The sequence below is a fragment of the Mauremys mutica genome, chromosome 7, assembly GCF_020497125.1.
Source record: "Mauremys mutica isolate MM-2020 ecotype Southern chromosome 7, ASM2049712v1, whole genome shotgun sequence".
NCBI lineage: Eukaryota > Metazoa > Chordata > Testudines > Geoemydidae > Mauremys > Mauremys mutica.
The window spans coordinates 32,772,121-32,792,234 of NC_059078.1; the positions used below are offsets into that span (position 1 = coordinate 32,772,121).

The 20,114-nt window shown below is 61.3% G+C and overlaps 2 protein-coding genes across 3 annotated transcripts in view; one reads left to right on the forward strand and one right to left on the reverse strand.

Moving 5' to 3' along the window:
• Positions 1-563: 563 nt before the first annotated feature.
• On the reverse strand, positions 564-15,003 carry MAP3K11 (mitogen-activated protein kinase kinase kinase 11). Its single transcript, XM_045024565.1, has 10 exons — positions 13,805-15,003; positions 8,457-8,637; positions 8,139-8,287; positions 7,759-7,934; positions 6,944-7,184; positions 6,247-6,360; positions 4,366-4,507; positions 3,941-4,032; positions 2,524-3,084; positions 564-2,297 (listed from the first exon to the last, which is right to left on the reverse strand). The coding sequence occupies exons 1-10, from the start codon at positions 14,493-14,495 to the stop codon at positions 1,828-1,830; spliced, it is 2,817 nt and encodes a 938-aa protein (XP_044880500.1). The 5' UTR covers positions 14,496-15,003; the 3' UTR covers positions 564-1,827.
• A 2,775-nt stretch (positions 15,004-17,778) lies between these two features.
• The window catches only part of PCNX3 (pecanex 3), a 28,127-nt gene continuing 25,791 nt past the window's right edge, over positions 17,779-20,114 (forward strand). Inside the window, exon 1 of one of the 2 annotated variants that reach the window (XM_045024053.1) lies at positions 17,779-19,164. In XM_045024053.1, the coding sequence (XP_044879988.1) occupies positions 19,012-19,164 (153 nt within the window). In that variant the 5' untranslated portion in view covers positions 17,779-19,011. The remainder of the gene's footprint in view (positions 19,165-20,114) is intronic. The other variant, XM_045024054.1, reaches the window with a different exon arrangement.

Genomic DNA, 20,114 nt, shown 5'->3' on the forward strand with positions numbered 1-20,114 from the left:
TCAAAGCCACACGTGGCACCTCCATGGGCCAGGTGCATGCACATGCATGGGCATGCAAATGGGGCCGAGCCGCTTTGGTGTCCTGAGCTTCCCTGGGGCTGGAGTCGGGGTCAGGCTGAACGGAGCTAAGAGCAAAAAGTGGCACCTGCAAGAGTCATGCATGCCCACGCACGGGCACCAGAGCCACGTGCCCTGGATAGCACCATGCGCCCAGGGCCGCCGTGAGAACAAGGCAGTCAGTGTAAAGCAGCAGTGACTGGCACTGCGGCAGGCAGGCATGCGAGGGGCATGCACACAGCCGAGTCCTTTCTGCACCCAGAGGTCTTCGCACACCCACATTTGCTCCCTCCCATGCTAGGCTAACGCCCATACCGGGCAGCTGTGCAAAGGTGGCCAAGCCTCTCAAGGGCCTGCCTTGGGCCCAGTGCACCCTGCGGGGCCATTCTCCTACTGGTGCTCTGAGACCATAACCCGGGGAGGGAGGGTGCAGCGAGCTGCGGGGGTGGGGTGGGGGAGGACATGGAACCAAAGCAGGGGCAAGAATGGAAGCAGCAGGCAGCAGCTGGAGGCAGCTGGGAGTTTATTTGGTCTCAATCCACAGGCAGCCCCAGGTTCAGCTGCTCCCCAGCCTGGGGTCTTGGTGCAGTTACAGGGGGCATTGACATGGCCTGCCTCCCCCCACCACCTCCCACGGCAGAAACTCACAGCAGGAGGAAGGGACAGAGTTAACGGGGACCCCACAGATGTGGGAGGGAAGCAGCAGACTCCCACGCTGGACTTGCAGGTGATGGCACAGCTGCTCCCAAGCACACCTGTCTCCAGCCCATGCATGGGCGAGCGTGCCCAGCTTCACGTATGGGTACAGCCCCGCCCAGGCCAGCCCTCACACGTGTTCCCATGCCTCCGGCTTTGCATGCACCCACAGATACCAGCACAAAGGCACTGGGGCAGCTGCACACACGCGCACCCCATGATGCTTTGCACACTCGCCTGAGTACACAGCACTCCCAGCCTTGCACGCACACCAACACTTGCAGACAAAGTGCACGCTCACCTGCAGCCAGTCCGTGCTCGTGAATGTAGCAAGGGGAGGTGATGCCGTATTGACCCCTCACAGTGTCCTCCCCCCCTCCCGAGATATCCCCAAGACACCCCCTGCTATCAGCAAAAGGGGCTGCTACCTTGTGGGAGGGGTATCTGGTCCCCAACCCAGACATCAGAACCCCACGCTGGGAACAGAGAGGGCCCACTATTAGTGTTCATGAAACAGATGGGCTGAGCCAGTGCCCCTCACTCCTTCTATCCCAGCCCTGGGCTCCCCCAGATCTGCCAGTGCCCTTCACTCCCAAACAGTGATCACTACTTATGCAGTGGTTCTGAGGACCAGGGTGAGAGTTTGGCAGAGACCTGACAACCTCATACCATGTGTAACATGGCACCAGGCTCAGAGGGTGTCCAAGCCCCTGTTAGTCTCTTCTTTAAGGCGGGGGGAGGTGCCACAGTTACCCCACAGGAGCTCCCCAGAACTCCCCCACCTTTCCAGTGTATAGTGAAAACTCCCCCCGCTCCCCCCACTCCCCAAACATCCAACACAGAGACCGCCCGAACCTGAGCCTTGTATCTGGTACAATGATCCATGCAAGATGGGATTTCCTGTGCCCAGAACTTGAGGAGGGCAGGACTTCCAGTGTGCAATTGTCTGAAGAGGGCGGGACTTCCTCCATGCAAAGTCTGAGGAGGGTGGGACTTCCAGTATTGCCCATTTTCATTGTAGGACTTCCTGTGTGCAACTGTCCAAAGAGGCCAGGACTTTCTGTATCGCCCATTTCACTTTGGGACTCTGCTGTCCTCCTGCGGGGATCTGGCCACCCACCATGGCAGCGGGTGGGTCTCTTTGGTCTGCTCCAGAAGGGCAGGAAAGCCAGAGGAGTGGCGTGGAGGGGGCGAGGGGTAAGGACTGAGCTGGCCATGGTCCAGGCGGCAGGAGAGACCACTCAATCTGGGCGCCGAGGCAAAAGGGTCGAAGGTCTCCGAATCAAAAGGTCCCGGTGAGGGGTGGAAGAAGGGGTCAGAGGTCATGAAGGGGTTGCTGGAGTCGGGAGTCCCTGCCCGACACCGGCGTGGCTCTGGCTGGGGGGACTGGGCTGGGGAGGCACGGGGCCCAGCTGACACAAAACTCCAGGGGTCGATGCGGCTGCGCACAGGGGAGGGGCGGGGCCGGGAGATGAGGCTGGTGTGGGGGGAAGGGCGTGGTGAGTGGGGGCTGCAGGGGGATGAGGGCGATGGGAGGGCCCCACCTATGGTGAGAGAGAACAGGGGATGTTAGAACAACACGTAGGTGGGCACCTACTGACCAAACCCAAACCCCATCCCCCAAGCTGAACGAGCCCGTCCCCTGCCCTAGGGCTGGGTCAGAGCCGGCACCGTCTAGAGGGGAAAGGCCCCATCCCCCATCTGGAGCTGGGTTGGAGCCAGCACCCCTGAGTGGGAAAAGTCTCTGCATCTTCGTCACTCCCCACTTACCCCACTTATCCGCCCTGCTGCCAGGACTCCACTCCTCCTCACATCGTGGGCTCTTTGGTGACCTCTGACCCCACAAGGGGGTCAGGGACCCTCTATCACCACCTGGGAGCAGATGGATGAGCAGCTCCGTGGACCCTGGTGTCCGGGCCGGCCCCTCCTGGCCCTGCTCCGTGGACCCTGGTGTCCGGGCCGGTCCCTCCTGGTCCTCCTCCGTGGACCCTGGCGTCCGGGCCGGCCCCTCCTGGTCCTCCTCCGTGGACCCTGGCGTCCGGGCTGGCCCCTCCTGGTCCAGCTCCACCAGCAGGGCAGGGCAGTGTGTGTCCTTGGGGGAGAAGCGGATGAGCTCAGGAGAAGGGGGGGGGGTGGGCACGGGTGGGGGCTCCCCCTTCTCCTCCCGTCGGGCCTGTGACAGGTCCCGGCCCAGCCCAAGGGAGGCCAGCAGCGCTGTGCCCCTCAGCAGTGCTCTCTGGATGAGTTTGGGGGTGCTGATACGCTCCGGAGCCGGTGCCCGCTGCTCCTCGGATTCCTGGGTCCCGTTGGGGCCTAGAGAGGGGACATCACCTGCAAGGAAGGGACAGAGCCATAAGCAACAACGCCCATGCTGGGAATCCCCTGTCCAGGGTAGTGCAGGGAACAGGACACACAGCCAGCATGTCCCATTCCCCCCAGCAAATTCCCCTCCATTCATTCACCCTCCCACAGATCCCTCGCATCCATTCCTCCCTCCTCCTCCGCCCCCATCCATCTTCACACACACTCAGCTTTTCAGACTGTGAGCTCTTTGGGCCAGGGACTGTCTCTCTGTGCGTTGGTGCAGTGCCGGGCCCAAGGGGGCCCCTGATCACAGCTGTTGGGGTCTGTGCGGTGCCGGGCCCAAGGGGGGGCCCTGATCACAGCTGCGGGGGGGTCGTGCGGTGCCGGACCCGAGGGGGCCCCTGATTGCAGCCGGGGGGGGGTGTGGTGCCCAGCTCAAGGGGGCCCCTGCTCACAGCTGCGGGGGATCTGTGCGGTGCCGGGCCCAAGGGGGGCCCTGATCACAGCTGCGGGGGGTCTGTGCGGTGCCGGGCCCAAGGGGGGCCCTGATCACAGCTGCGGGGGGTCTGTGCGGTGCCGGGCCCGAGGGGGCCCCTGATCACAGCTGCAAGGGGTCTGTGTGGTGCCGGACCCGAGGAGACTCCTGATCACAACTGCGAGGGGTCTGTGCGGTGCCGGGCCCAAGGGGGGCCATGATCTCAGCAGGGGGAGCATGTGCTGCCCAGCCCTAACCTCAGTTGAGGGCAGCGTGTGGTGCTCAGCACGTCAGCAGGAGCTCCTCTCGTACATGCAGTGACGCTGTCTGGGTGCTGAATTCCCCAGGCTGGGGAGTCTGGGCCTGACACCAGAGCCAGCCTGTGTCCCCTCCCCCATGGGGACTCACCGTTCAGGGCAGGCTGGGGTGGGGCCGGCTCCACAGGATTGGGCTCCTCCGGCTCAACGTACCAGGTCGTCTCCTCCGGCCGGGACCTCCTTCTGCAGGGGATGGGGGGTGGGGGTTAGAATCCTGAGAGGGACAGGGAGGGGGGGCAGCCAGGAGGAGCAGCTAGAGGAGGGGCAACGGAGACACAGAAATCCTGACTCACAACCCCCCTGCTCTAACCCACTAGACCCCACTCCCCTCCCCAAGCTGGGAAAGAACCCAGGAGCCCTGGCTCCCATCGCAGTACCTGTCTCAACATTATTAATATTATAGTTAGTCATCATGGGGGGCAGCCAGGATTTCTCCCCCAACCCCAAACACCAGGGTGAGGGGCTTAGGGAGGGGAAAGGAAGGGTGTATGGGGGAGGGGAAGCAGCATCCCCTACCTGCCATTTTGGGTGCTGCCCTCCCAGGGCTTGGGGGATCCGGGACCCCAGTTCTTGCCAGGGCGGCGCTCCCCATTCCAGGCCTCATCTGTGCGGCGTGGTGCCTGTCTGCTCCAGCTCTTGCTGCTCTCGGCGGGCTCCACTACATGAGAAAAAACACATGGTTCAGTGGGGGGTGATGTCATGCCGGGCCCCCCTACTCAGGACGGAGAGCATTGGTCAGAAAGAAAGGACATCGTGGGTGAATATTTTGTGATGTCAGCATGTCCCCCGTGATATCATTTCTTTCTGATCAATCAGAGAAGCACAAGTAATGTCACATATAATCGCTTGTGATGTCATTTCCTGCTGACCAGGGAGTCCCAAGAGATTCGAAAGAGCTGCCGCCGAAATGCCGCTGAAGACAGTGGCAGCGATTGAGCTGCTGCCAAAGATAGCGGCAGCAATTCGGCGGCAGCTCAATCAGTTGCCGCTGTTTCCGGTGGCACTTCGGCGGAGAGTCCTTCCTCGGCAGCAGTTGTCTTCCAGGGCTTACCTTGCGGGGCCCCTCTTCCGGACACTGCAGGGCCCTCTGAGGCATGGGGCCCGATTCACGGGAATCGGGGGAAACGGCCTAAAGCCAGCCCTGGATGTCACATACTCTGATAAAATTTAATTCTCTCTGATCAAGTTGTGTAATGATGTCATAAGCTGTGATGTCATTTTGTCAGCCAATCAGCACAAAACACAGACCACAATGGAACAGCAAATCCCTGCATCCTCCCACACCAACTTCTTCCCCCAGCGTCATTTACTCTGGTCCAATTGGAGCTAGTCACAGGAAGTGATAACACAAGCAACTCCCTGTGATGTCGTTCTCCTTCATCCAGTCAACACCATATTGAGTCATCAAACCCAACAACAGCTGATGTCACTTCACTCCATCCAATCAGCATAAAGATGGACATGCTAAAGACACAGCAGTGATGTAATTTAATTCTGGCCAATAAGTGCTGAGGGGAAGGGTATGTGTGTATGGGGAGAGGGGGGAATATAAAGCAACCCATGGATCATTATACTCTGTGCAACTGACCCTTGGGGGCGGCTCCTATTGTACAAAATTATATTGTGGCCAAATAGTTATCACATCACAGTTAAGGCTAAGATTTTGTCACAGAAATTTTTAGTAAAAGTCACAGACAGGTCACGGGCAATACACAAAAATTCACGATTTTTACTAAAAATAACCCTGACAAAATGGGGAGTGGGGAGGTCCAGCACCCACTGCTGCTGCAACTCACAGCGGCTGGGAGCTCCAGGACTGGTGGGTGGGAGCTCCGGAGGCCACCTGTGGTGGCTGGGAGCTCCGGGGGCCGCCCATGGTGACTCAAATCTGTGGAGACCCCTGCTATAGCTCAGAGCTCTGGCAGTCTGGAGCTCTGGGCACGCTCCCAGAGCTGCAAGGCCCCCCACCGCTGGGAGCTGTGCATGGGGGTCCCCGCCACAGCTTGGAGCTTCAGGGCCCCGGCAGCTGAGAGCTCTGGCGTCCCCGCTGGCTGACAGCTCCAGCCCCATGACCCTGGGGCTGAAGCAGAAAATGTCATGGAGGTCTCTGGAAGGCACAGATTCCGAGACATAATCATAGCCTTAATTATAGTTTGTGCTTCTCTGACTGACCAGAAGGAAATGACAGGTGAATACTTATGATGTGATCACCTGTCCCTCTCTGATTGGCCAGAAGGTGGTGACAACACAGCTCTCCCTCCCCAACCAGATACTCCATCATTTGGGGTGTAAGTTCAGGGGAGCACCAAGACACTATTCCCTAGGGTGGGGGGCACGGTGCAAGCACAGAGCCTTAATCCAGCTCCTGGCCCCTTACAGCAGCAATGTCTCACTCACGCTGGATGGCTCTTAAGCGCGGGAAGGTCGGGGAGCCTCCAGCCCCCACCTCAAAGACGTTCTTCCTCTTGTCCAGCCCAGGGGAGGCCTGCACCGTGATGCGGTGTTTGAAATCTAGGGGGCAGGGAGAACGAGATGGGTGAGAATAGCCCTCTGCCCCTCCCCCGGAGTTACCACCCCCAAAAGATCACTGTACTGTACTGGGGTCAGGGCTGGATTCTGATCTCAGCTCCCCAGGGTCAATCCGGAGTCCCCCCTGACTGCACTGGGTTAGGGTCAGATTCTGATCTCAGCTCTCCAGAAGGTTTCCACCCTGGTGTCTGCCTGGACACTCCAGATTTACACCGGGTGTCTCCGTTAGCAGCATTACCTGCACCTGCCCCTGCTGGGAAAGGAGAGTAAATAAGATAATTAGCTTTGAGTAACCACAGCCTGGAGCCCTCCATACTCCCAGCCAAAGCCCAGAGTGGGGCGTGGCCTGAGCATGTGGCCACGGAGGGGAGCAGGGTGGCAGAGGGAGAAATGGGGACTCAGAGCAAGGGATGGAGGAGCAGCCCTTCTGCTATGAGCCCTGGATTGCCCTAGCCCTCAGCCCTGCTAGTGCCCCCAATCCCAACCCGTAGACCCCTGCCATCCCAGCCCTGGGGTCCCTCCAGCTCTCCCGGTCCGTCCCAACCCACAGCGCCCAGGCCTGTACCGAGGGGCATGCTGATCCTCTCGCTGTCCCGCCCCTTGAGCTTGTTCCTCTTGAAAGTGCCCTTCCTGCGCTTCACATTGGGGGGCTCCTTGTTCATCTGCTGGATGAGCAGTGTGAGCTCCCGCTCAAACACCTCCAGCTCCCACTGGGCCAGCTGGTGCTCCCGCTGCCGCAGGAACTCCTCATGGGACTTCTGCTCCAGCGCCGCCCGCTGCAGCTCCTCCTCCCGGCTCAGCAGCTCCTGCCGTGGGGTGAGGATGGGGTCACCGCACCGCTGTGGGGAGGGCAGGGGGCTCACGCTTCGCTGGCAGCACTGACTGCAGTGCCCCTGGGCACCATTAGGGGGCGTGAGGGAGCAGGGAGGGAGGCTCAGAGGGAAATGGAAATGCCAGGCTGTGGGGAACAGTCAGGGGGCTCAGTGGGGAGGCTCAGTAAGGAGTAGGAGCCAAGGCTGTGGGGGCTGAGTGGGAAGGGGGGGAATTGGGAGGGGGCTGGGCTTTGGGGGATGGGGGGGCCTGGCTGCGGGGGCACAGTGGGGAGTGGGGACCGGGCTGTAGGGGCTGAGTGGGGGGGATGGACTTTGGGGACTCAGTAGGGAGTGGGGGGGCGGGGCTGCAGAGACTGAGTGGAAAGAGGGGTTGAGGAGGGGACTGGGCTGCAGGGGCTGGGGGGGCTGGGCTGCAGAGGTTCAGTGGGGAGTGCGGGGCCTGAGTAGGGAGTGGGGGATTGGGCTGTGGGGGTTGAGGGGAGGCCAGGCCGTGGGTGCTCAGTGGGGAGCAGGAGGCTGAGCTGAAGTGGGAATGGGGGAGCTGTACCTTTTCCTTGGCTCGGAGCTCATCAAACATGCCCTGGATCTCCAGCTTCCAGTCATCCTGCATGGAGTGGAAGGAGTCCTGGGGCATCTCCTCTAGCACCTGGGCCTCCAGTGCCGTCAGCTGGGCCAGGATGGAGTCGAAGCTGGGCCGCCCATGGGGGTCCTGGTCCCAGCACTCTGGGGGCGGGGGAACAGGACATGTCAGGGTCTGTCTCATCCAGCAGGGGGGTGGGGCAAACTCTGCCTCGCTCAGACTGCCCAGCCACCCAGGATCTGGCTCTGGTGAGACACAGGTCCTGCTGTCTCTCTACCCACTAGGCCTCACACACCCCTCCCAGAGCTGGGATAGAACAGGGGTCCTGACTCCCTCCCTGCCCTTACCTGCCATGAGCTGGGCGAAGGGCTGGGGGCAGGTGGAGGGGATAGGCAGCGTCAGCTTGTTGACAGCGACACCATAGGCCACAGCCAGCCCGTCGATGCCGCGGTACGGGACTTCCCCAGTCAGCAGCTCCCACAGCAGCACACCATAGCTGGGAGGGGAGAGAGCGTTAGTGGGGGGGAGGGGAGACCATCCCCAGCATTCCTCATCCCCGTGGTAACCCAAGGGGGGACAGGAAAGAGGAAAATGGACATTAGACCCCCTCCCCGCACAGTGCTAGGATGGAACCCAGGCATCCTGGCTGGCCTGTGAGTGCTCACCTCCAGATGTCGCTGCCCTTGGAGAAGGTGGAGGCCTTGATGACCTCGGGTGCCATCCAGGCGTAGGTGCCAGCTGCGCTCATCTTGGTGGTGCGGTGCCATTCTCGCGCCAGCCCGAAGTCTGTGATCTTCAGCGTCTTCCCGTTCATGTCCTCCTCTTCAATGCGCTGGGACAGCAGGACTTGAGGGGTGAGGGAGACAGGAGTCAGTGCCTCTGCAGGGGAAAGGTGCCATGTCCCACATATCGGAGCCCACACCCTGTAAAGGGGACAGGCCCCAAGGCCTCCCAGCCATGGCTGATGTGCTGTTTGCAGCACGTTTCCTGTGACGTTTTTTCTGGGGATTCTGTTGTTGTAGGAAGAGAGCCTGAGATACAAGCTCTTATATTAGAAGCCTAGTATCACTTCCCCTTTCCCAGGGCTCATGGATTAGTTTATGCTGAGGCAGGTGCCAGTGAGGATGAATCACCGGCAGCTGCTCCTTGGCAAAGCTGGCTCAAGAGCATGTCATAGCTGGGGAAACTGAGGCAGGGAGGAGGGACTTGGGCAAGCTCTGCACAGAGTCTCAGTAGCAAAGCCAGGGATAGAACTCACGAGCCCCAACTCCCAGCCCCCCTGCTCTAACCACTAGCCCGCACTCGCCTCCCAGAATTGGACACAGAACCCAGGAGTCCTGGCATCCAGCTCCACCCAGCTGGGCTCTGTAGCCCCATGACCCGTAGGCGAAAGAGAAACATTCCCTGGGACTGTGCTGCACTAAGCGGCCCATTGTGCACGGCTGGCTGGAGAATTAGTGCTTTGTCTTCTGCCTCCACCAGTCCCCCCCACCAATGCTGCAGCCACACCCCCAGTGCTGCCCCCACCAGCTCCCCCCAATGCTGCAGCCACACTCCCAGCGCTACCCCCACCAGCTCCCCCCCAGCTGCAGCCACGCCCCTAGTGCTGCCCTCCGCCATTTGCCCCCATCACTGCCCCCTGCCAGCTCTCCCCCGACGGCCCAGCCAGCTCCCCGCTAGTGCTACAGCCACACCCCCAGCACTGCCCCCCCAACACTATAGCCACACCCCCAGCGCTGCCCCTGCCAGCTCTCCCCCAGCGCTGCCCCCGCCAGCACCCCCTAGTGCTATAGCCACACCCCCAGCACTGCCCCTGCCTGCCCCCCCAACACTATAGCCACACCCCCAGCGCTGCCCCTGCCAGCTCTCCCCCAGCGCTGCAGCCACACACCCCAGCCCTGCTCCCGCCAGCTTCCCCCTTAGTGCTACAGCCACACCCCCAGTGCTGCCCCCACCAGCTCCCCCCCAGTGCTGCAGCCACACCCCCAGCACTGCCCCTGCCAGCTCTCCCCCAGCGCTGCCCCCGCCAGCACCCCCTACTGCTATAGCCAGACCCCCAGCACTGCCCCTGCCTGCCCCCCCAACACTATAGCCACACCCCCAGCGCTGCCCCTGCCAGCTCTCCCCCAGCGCTGCAGCCACACACCCCAGCCCTGCTCCCGCCAGCTTCCCCCTTAATGCTACAGCCACACCCCCAGTGCTGCCCCCACCAGCTCCCGCCTAGTGCTGCAGCCACACCCCCAGTGCTGCAGCCACACCCCAGCCCTTCCCCCACCAGCTCCTCCCCCACGGCGCTGCAGCCACACCCCCAGCACTGACCCTGCCAGCTCCCCCTCAGCACTGCAGCCACACCCCCAGTGCTGCTCCCGCCAGTCCTCCCCCCAGAGCTACAGCCACACCCCCAGCACTGTCCCTGCCAGCTCCCCCCAGCGCTAGTCACACCCCCAGCACTGCCCCCGCCACCTCCCCCCCAGCACTGCAGCCACACCCCCAGCGCTGCTCCCACCAGTCCCCCCAGCGCTTCAGCCACACCCCCAGCACTGCCCCTGCCAATCCCCCCCCAGCGCTGCAGCCACACCCCCAGCACTGCCCCTGCCAGCTCCCGCCAGCGCTAGTCACACCCCCAGCACTGCCCCCGCCACCTCCCCCCCAGCACTGCAGCCACACCCCCAGCGCTGCTCCCACCAGTCCCCCCAGCGCTTCAGCCACACAGCCTGGAGTGCCCATGCCAATCCCCCCCCCAGCGCTTCAGCCACACCCCCAGCACTGCCCCTGCCAATCCCCCCCAGCGCTGCAGCCACACCCCCAGCACTGCCCCTGCCAGCTCCCCCCAGCCACACACCTAGTGCTGCCCCCACCAGCTCCACCCTCCCGTGCTGCAGCAACTGCCTCCCTCCCTCCTCCCCAGTACAGCCATCCGCCATGGGGACCCTCCAGGAGGGAGGGGGAAGAGCAAGATAGGTGCCTTTCCCAGGTACCAGAGCAGAGCTGGAATCCCCCAGCCCTGGGTCCCTCCCCTTTTCACCTCTGCCAGCCCCTCTCCTGGGTCCTCTGCACTTACACTCCCTCCCTGTCTGCTGTTTTCTCTCTTCTCCCCCCACCATTGCCAGCTGAGGGGGGCAGGAAACCAGGGCAGGAAGCTGCCGGAAGGAAGCTGAGAAGGGAGGCCCTGGGCCAGGCCAGGCGCTCCCACAGCTGGGGGCCGGAGGAACGGCTGGACAACAGCTCCAACCTCCCCCTGTCAGCAGCCCCCCATACTCCCTCCCCCACCCGGGGGCCCCCAGATCACAGCCCCCACTGTCCCATCCCACACCCCATCTGCTTTCCAGACCACAGCCCCCAATGCCCACCACGGCCCCCCATTCAATGCCCCTCCCCCAGTCTGCATCCCCTAATAACCAGTCCCCCACCACAGTCCACCAATAGCCCCCACCCCACAGCCACCCCAATAACTCCTCCCCTCCCCCACAGCCTCCAATTTTATCCCTCTTCCCCATGCTGTGACCTCCCCACATTGGATCCTGCCATGCTGCAGTGCTCTACGTCCCCACCACAGCCCCCCAATACTCTTCTCCCCCACCTAGTCTCTCTTCCCCATACTGTGGCCTTCCCTTCCCAGTCCCTCTCAGCCACCCCAATACCAGACCCTGCCCAAGCAGTGTCCTCCCTCCCCCAGTGTCCCCCAAAGCCCATACTGCCCCTTGGGCAGGCCAGGCCCCCGTTAAAGGGAGTTCCTCACTGTGTGGGGGCAGGATAGGCAGCACTGCCCTCCTCCAAACACCGCCCCAGCTACAGGCACCTCCAGTGGAGCCGGTTCCAGAGCAAGTTGGGCAGACAGGAACCAGTCTAATTTAGAAAGACAGGAAATGGGCAGGGAGAGGGAGGGGTTCAGACTGGGGACAGACCCCCCACAGCCGTATTGGGAGGGGGGGGTCATAGAGACTTACACATTCCCCTCTCCCCCAGTGTGCGCTAATGATTGCACCCACCACCAACCACACTGATTTCAGCTCTGGGAAGGAAGTGGGGGCTAGTGGTTACAGCACTGGGGGCTGGGCATCAGGACTCTTGGGTTCTATTTATGGCTCTGCCTCTGATCTTGGGTAAGTCCCTTTCCTTCCCCAGTGCCTCAGTTTCCTCTCCCACCCTTTAGTCAATTCAAAATGTGCACTCTTAGGGGCAGAGATTCTCTCACTCTGGGTGTGTGCAGTGCCCGGCCCAACAGGACCTCGATCTCGGTTGGGGGTCTGTGCAGCGTCTGGCCCCACAGGGTCCTAATCTCAATCGGGGTGGGTGTCAGGGTCTGTGTGGAGTCCAGCCCCATGGGGCCCTGATCTCAGTTGGGGGGCTCATGATCTGTATAGCAACCAGCTCACGAGGGTCCCAATCTCAGCCTGCGCCCCAATGCTGCCCTCTCCCAGTCCCTGAGGAAGGCCACCCCTGCCTTGGGGGTTGGCTGCAGCCCTGGAAAGGGGCGGGAACCTGGGGAGTCAGCCTGGGAGGGGCCATTTATACAGAGCCAGCTGTGAGCCTGTGCCTCCCACCAGGCACAAGCACAAGGGGCAGCTGGTATGTGTCCCTGTACCCTCCCGCCAACAAGTGTCCAGTCCCCCTCAGTCTCACCACCCCCACGCCCCACCTCGTGACCCCTTTCTAGCCCCAGCTGCCTGCCCCAGCTCCTCCCAGTGCTGCAGGAGCGCTGAACCAGGCACAACACAAGCCACAGCCCCCGCCTGCCCATCCCCTGCAGCAGGGCATGCTGGGAACTCAGTGGTGGCCTAGGCCAAGGCAGTGCCAGCCAATCAGCTCCTTAAGAGCCAGTGGGGATCCTAACAGGGACGGGGTCAACCAGGGCAAAAGTCATGACCCCAACCTTCCACTTAACCAGTTCATTATTTATTAGGTAGGAACAGGGATAGAACCCAGGAGTCCTGGCTTCTAACCCCACCCCTGCTCTTATCACTAGGCCCCACTCCCCTCCCATAGCTGGGGATAGATTCTCGGCCTCCCCTGCTCTAATCATTCACCTCCACTCTTCCTAATCAAGCCCAGTCTAGCCCCAGGCTCCCTCACTGTTCAAGCCTCTAAAGGGACGTCTACACTGCACAGCACTGAGTCTGAGCCTGGCTCTGCTGACCTGGCTTGGGCTGTGGGGCTGTACAATTGCAGTGTAGACGTTTGGGCTCGGGCTCGAGCTGGAGCCCAGGCTCTGAGACCCTGGCGAGCCCGAGTCAGCTGAGCCGGACCAGCTGTGGCTGTGCAGTGGTCTTTTATCGCAGTGTAGACATGCCCTAACACTCCTGGTATCTCATTCAATCCAGTGGAACCCCCTGAGCCAGCAAGTCCCTAACCCTGGGGCTAGATAGGAGCCAGTGCCCCTGGGAGTGCCAAAGCCTAAATCCCATTCCCCACCCCCTGCATTTTATGTACATGTTAAAATCAAACATTTTTCTAAGGTCCCACAACTTTCATCACTTCCTGCTGCCCAGGGTCACTGAGGTCAGAACTCAGATGCACCAGCTGAGCTGTGTGAGAGATGGAGAAAGGCGGGCAGGGCTGGGGTAGCAGGAGGCTGCAGGTCAGAATTGAGGTACACCAGTGGACCTGGGGGGAACCTGTGCAGGCTGCAGGCAGAGGCAGATTAGGGGTTTGTGGGGCCCTGGGCCAAGGCAAGTGGGGGCCCCTCCCCCGCCTTATGCCTGCAGTCTCCCCACCCCCTCCCGGTGCTCCTGCCAGGGAAATGGGGTCAGGGTGCGGGGGCTTGCCCTGCCCCCCTTCCAGCGCTCTTGCTGGGGAGCGGGGTTGGGATGCAGGGGCTTTCCCTGGCAGGAGCGCCAGGAAGGCAGAGTTAGTCGGGGCACGGGGTGCCCATTTTTCTAGGGGCCACCCAATTGACCAGGGCCCCTGGGCACAGGCGCCATTGGCCAAATGGCTATTCTGCCACTGCCTGCAGGTCAGATTTGAGGGACACCAATGGAGCTGGAGGGATCCCATGGGGCAGAGTGACACTCACTGTTGTTGGACTTGAGGTCACGGTGGATGACAGGTACGATGGCCCCGCAGTGTAGGTACTGCATGCCCCTGGCAATCTGCACCGCCCAGTCCACCAGCACATGGGGAGGGATCCTGCGCCCGGCCAGGGCACGGCTGAGTGGGCCCCCAGCAGCGTACTCCATCACTAGGCACAGGTTGGGCTCCTGCAGGCAGACGGCCTTGAGGGTAATGATGTTGGGGTGGCGCAGCATGGCGAAGAGCCGGGCCTCCTGGCGCACGCTCTCTGCTGTGGCACTGATGTCCTCATCCGGGTCCTGGCGCGCTGCCTTCACCGCCACCAGCTCGCCCTTCCAGCTGCCGCGGTACACCTTGCCGAAGCCCCCCACTCCAATCACCTCCTCCAGCCGCAGCTCCCGGAAGTCAGCGTGAACTGGAGCCTCGCCATAGCCAACCGGCTGCAAGGAGACGTAGCTGGAGGGGAAGATGCCCACCTGGCTCCGCACTCGGCCTGCCCACCAGCCTTCATCACCAGACACGGTAGCATCCCATGACAGCACCTCCACGCGGTCCCCCTGGCGCAGGCTGAGCTCGTCACTGCTTGCCGCCTCGTAGTCGAAGAGTGCCGTCCACACCGGGTTGGTGTAGGCCGCCCCGCCACTCCGCTCCGGCGCCCATGCGCCCTTCCGCAGCAGGTTCTTCAGTGGCTCCATCCTGGGTCAGAGGCTGGGGGCAGCCTCTAGTGAGACCCTGCCCAAATGTGGCCCTTCACGGCACGGGCATCTTCCCAGAGAGGTGCTGCACGGCCAGCCTGGGGGTCCCAGCTCACAGGGGTCTCACGGGAGCAGGGTGGTTATGGGGCTGGGAAACCCGCACACTTACAGGAGTCCCCTTCCATCTGGGAACCAGGATTGGCCCCTACAGTTTAATCCCCACCTTGCTGGGGCAGGATCATCCCAGTTACAATCTATTCCGCCTGTCAGGGGCCACGATCATCCCTGGCAGTCTATTCCCCCGCTCCCTCTCTGGGGGGCACAGACTTGTTCTCTCCGGTCTATTCCCCCTCACAAGGGGTGGGATCACCCCCTATAGCCTGCTCCCCCCCACAGGGACCAGGATAATCCCCTACAGACTGCCCCCCCTCCACAGGGGCTAGGATAGCCCCCTACACCCTGCCCCTTCCACAGGGACCAGGATCACCCACTATAGCCCGCCCCCCACCCCCAGGGGCTAGGATCCCCCCTCTACCGCCTGTTCCCCCCCACAGGGACCAGGATAACCCCTACAGTCTGCCCCCCTCCACAGGGGCTGGGATAGCCCCCTACACTCTGCCCTCCCAGAGGGACCAGGATTCCCCCCTACAGCCTATCCCCCCAGGGCCACAGAAGTGCCCCTCTGCCTGCAGGGTCCTCTACTCCGATCTAGCTACGGCCCCGGCGATCTCCAAGCACCCAAAGGCCCCGGCTCCCCGCGCCCTGCCCAGCCCAGACCCCGCTCCCTCCAGCTGGCCCGGCCCGAGCTCTGTCCCAAGCCGCGGTAGAGCGAGGAGGAAATGCCTCGGCTGGAGAAGTTCCCCGGCTGGAAGCCGCCGCTCCTGGGGGCGTCTCTCGGGCAGGGTCCCGGCCGGTCCGGGCGTGGGAAATGCCTCTGCCCCTCGGTCGCTGGCCACCCCAGGCACCCACAGGAAGCCAGCGGGCTCCGGGCGCAAAGATCGATCGTCCGCGGCGGCGGCCCGGTCTCTCCGCCTCTCCCGGGGTGTGCTCCGGCTCCCCCAGTGCAGCGCCCGCTGGCCTGGCCCGTCCCCCCGCCCCGCACAGGCTCTGGGGTGGAGTCTGGGACCAGGAAGGCGGAGCGGGTCACATTGTTACCGGGACAAAGGAAAAGGAACAAGAGCGGAGACACAGTTCAGGAGTCCGACTAGAGTGGGGGGAGGGGCTCGGAGCCAGGACGCCTGGGTTCTCTTCCTAGCTCTGGGAGCGGCAGCGGAGTGAGTTAGGCTGGGGGAGCTGTGAGCCAAGACACCTGGGTTCTAGCCCCAGCTCTGGGAGGAAGTAGGGTATAGTGGTTAAAACAGGGGAGGCTGGGAGACAATGCCTGGGCTCCTCAGTCATTACTCTCCTGACTCTTTGCTCATTCATAAGTTGTTCCGAATTTGCTTTTCTGGGTGGAAGCAAAAGTGAGCTCCCCTTCGGAGCTGCCCAGCCAGGAACTCCCACATAGCAGTGCCCAGGTGGGGGCTCTGGCACTGCAAGCTCCCCCCCCCCCCCGGTAATGCCTGGAACTCCCAAGCTGTGAGCTTCCTCATAGCAGTAGCCAAATTGGGCTTCAATGCAGTAAGCTTCCCCAGAAGCTGTTCCCAGCTAGGAACTGTTGTGTGGGTACTCACTACCGGATGCATAAACCCATCCCCACTAAAGTCAGCAGTTCCCTTGGGAATGGCTTAGTCCCATGACCATTTTCTAAAGGATTTGGGGAAATATTCTTGGTTTCCTGACTGCTGGACCATGGTAAGCTTTCTGGGGCAAGGACTGCCTCAGATTGTTAGCGTGTATTATGATAGTGCTCGGCAGACTCTGACAGATATCACAGCCCCTCTCCAACTGGATGCTGCACAGACCCTTACTGAAATTAGGGTCATGTTGTGCCAGGCACTGTATAAACCTTAACCAAGATCAGAGCCCCCATTGCACTGGGCACTGTATTGACGTCGACCCCATGGTGACAGCCCTTGACTGGGACTCAGGACTCCTGGGTTCTATTTTTTATTCTGACATTGGTCTGCTGTGGGACCCTAGCTGAGTCCTTTCCCTCACACTATTTAGACTGTGAGCTCTTTGGATCAGGGATTGTCACTCACATTGTGTCTGCGCAGAAAGCTTTTGCAATTCATATAATAAATAATCATTAACTGTCAATCATCATTGCTTCCTATTGGGGCCTGATCCTTGGGCATCACTCCATTTACTTCCCCTCAGCAAGGGGGAGAGGATAAGGGGTATGCACCCTGCTTATTCCTAACCCCACTCACTCTGACCCAGTTTTCTACCTCCAATACACAAGAGAAGCCCTGTATGGAATACTAGCCTACTACTGCAGCTGGCTAACAGAGTGACACGTGTAGCTTTGAGGATGGTGCCTGGAGGCCTGGGTGGAGTTGTTCAAGCTCCACTGACAGCCTGTGATGGGGAAAAGAACTCAAGCATCCAGCTCGTTGTCACAGATTATTGGCTGAGGGCCCCATACATCTGGGGCAGACAGTGCCCATCAGAGCCCCAGGTCCTGTCCAGGAGCCTGGGATCCTGATGAAACAGCAGTGAAGATCATCCCCTGTGAAACACCCCCTGGAAACCTAGTAGGGAGACAGGATGGACATTACCACCGCCTGGGCTATCCTTCCAAATTCAGCCCCATGGGGACTGCCAGTGCCCAGCTAACCGGGCCCCATGGGCGGGCAGACACCCGGAAGCCCAGAGCGGTAAAGCTCAGCTCCCCTACTCACCACCCCCACCCCCTTCTTCTCTAGCCTATTATTTGGTTAGGGAGCATTCGCGCCCCCAACACACCCCTTTAACCCTTCTTCAATTATTATTGGGGGAGTAAAATGTCGATCAAACTACCCAGTCCAATAGAAATTTAGACCTAGAGAGCGCGCGAGCGAACGCTCGGACCGTGCGCATGCGGAGTTCACCATCCTGTATCTACCTTGGGGAGCAGTTGCCCAGTTAGGGCCCGCAACTTGTGTGCGCATGCGCACCTCCGAGGTCCTCTGGGCTCGAAGAACCCGATTGAGAGGGAAGAATGGCGGAGATGAAACCTGATGCGCATGCGTAAACAGAGTTCCGCGAAATCTGCTCACGCGCACAGAGAAAATTTCTCATTGGGCCAGGGGGCGTGGTAGTATTGTGCATGCGTGTAGAGGACACAATTCAGTGCATGCGCAATGGTGCTTCAGCCGTCAGCAGTTTCTCAGTTGACCCAAGCACCTTCACTTCCGCTTCCTGGCTCTGTGTATGTGTGTAGGGGGGGAGGTGATCGGCGCATGCGTGCTTCTCCTGCTGTTCCTGCTGCTCCCCGGGCTCCTCTTCCGGCCTCCCCAGTTTCTAGTTGGGTTGAGGTGCCGCGGCCGGGTGCCCCCTCCGCTCGGGGCTACCGAACTGACCTCTGACCCCGGAAGTGAACAAGATCTTGGGCCCCCTTAGCATTTTTGGGTGCCTGGTGGGCGCCGCTCGGGCTGGCTCCTACCCTTGGGTTCCCCCGGCTGCCTGGGCCCTTCACCCGTGGGGTCCGCTGCCCCTGTCCCCCCATCCCTGGGCCCCCCGACCCTCGGGTTCCCCCGGCTGCCTGGGCCCTTCACCCGTGGGGTCCGCTGCCCGTCCCCCCATCCCTGGGCCCCCCGACCCTCGGGTTCCCCCGGCTGCCTGGGCCCTTCACGTGTGGGGTTCCCCACCCCTGCTCCTTATCTAGGCTCCCGCTCGCTTGGGCTCCCCAGCCCCCCAACCCTCCTGCCTGGGTCCCCACTTGCTTGCTCCCTAGCCCTGCTCCCCTGCCCCCACTACACCAGCTACGCTCTCCACAGGGTTGTGCTTTCCCACTCGCGGTCCCCCCTCACCACCGTGCTGACCACTCCCCTCCCTGGGCCATTCACCTCACTGAGCCTCCCCTCTCCTGGGGTCCCCATCCACTGGGCTGCTGTTCAGTGGCAACAAGGCAGGTGCCAGCCTGTTCACCAGGGCGCCCTCTCCTATGTCCCCAGTTGGTCCCACCTCTACTTGAGCCTGCAGTCCCCTCCACTGGAGAGTTAGCTCCCTGCCACCCTACCTCCTTCCTCAGCCCCTCCACTGTTTAATTGTAATTTCCTTGTGACAGTGGAGACCACCCCTCTCCAGCAATCATAATGGCATGAACGGAGTGGGGGGTGGTGAACGTGGAGGGAGAAAGGAGGCTTGTTGCCGGGGAGAGAGAAGGGCACCCCGGATGGCTAGTGAGACTTCACAGCAGCGGTAGCTGAGGTTCTCACGTGTGGGTGTGTGAGGTGCCCATCCCCGCCGGAGGAGTGCAGCCTGGTTTAACAGGAAGAGAGGGGTGGGGTCGGTGTTTGGGGTCCCAGCCTGCGGATCATGGCCTTCAAGTTGCCTTGATGAAGGATATTACAGGTGCAAGCTTGGCAGTCACGTTCCCTGAGCAGGAGGAACAGGCGGAGGGGGAGGAGGAAGAGGCACCGCCGTGGCCATGGGCTCGCAGGTGCTGCAGATCCTGCGCCAGGGCGTCTGGGCCTCACTGACGGGCGGCTGGTTCTTCGATCCCCACCAGAGCACCTTCTCCAACTGCTTCCACCTCTATACCTGGATCTTCCTGCTCACCTTCCCGTTCCTGCTCTACATGGTGAGTCCACCTCAGGCCCCTCACTGCAGACTTGGAGTTAGGCACCTGACACTAGTGCCAGTTGTGCACATCACTCTTGATAACCTGGGGTGTGGGGTCCTGGCATTGATGTCCCAATTTGGGGTCCTGTGACACCTGATCTTGCATTCATGCACTGGTGTGATTTAGTGTATGTATTTCATTAGGGCTTAGCGCATTGACCAGGGCCCCTGTTGTTCTGGGTGCTGTAAAGACACCCCTCACTGAGGTTGCCCCCTGCCCCATTTGTGCACAGACAGGCTGTGAGAGAGAATCTCTGCACTGAAGAGCTCCCAGTCTAAGTAGGCAAAGGGTGGGAGGGGAAATTGAGGCACTGAGCAGTGAAGGATGTGGCCCAAGGTCATCCCACAGGTCAGTGGCAGAGCTGGGAGTAGAACTTGTATCTTTCTCACTCTGCCTCCCTGGCCCTGCCTTGCACTGAGCTATTGCTCTGTAATGTAGAGGCTGATCCCCAGAGCTAACTCTCCCCTGGAGATGAGCTCCCCTCACCACTGAACTTGGCACAGAAATTAAAAGCAGCGTGGGGGACTCTAGGCGAGAGGGGACTCTCAGTCCCTTGTTGTCACTGGGGGCCCTGGAGAGCTGAGCCTTTGGTGGAGGGATGATCAGCATGTTGGGGTTCAGAGCGGGGTGATGGGTTTGTGTGTGAGGGGTTGGAGTGGAGTGCAGGGTGACTGTTCAGTCCTGCCCTGCCTCGGTGTCTCACTTTCTTCATCTGTAAAATGGGGAGATGATCCTACCTTTGCCTGTTATTGTGAGCTCTCTGGGGCAGGGACCGTCTGTCTCTGCATCTGCGCAGCTCCTAGCACAACAGAGCTGCAGTCGGAGGAGGGGGATTTGTGCAGTGGTGGGGGGCTCTGGTCATGATTGGGGGGAGGGGTCCAAGCAGCACCCAGCACAATGGGGGGCCT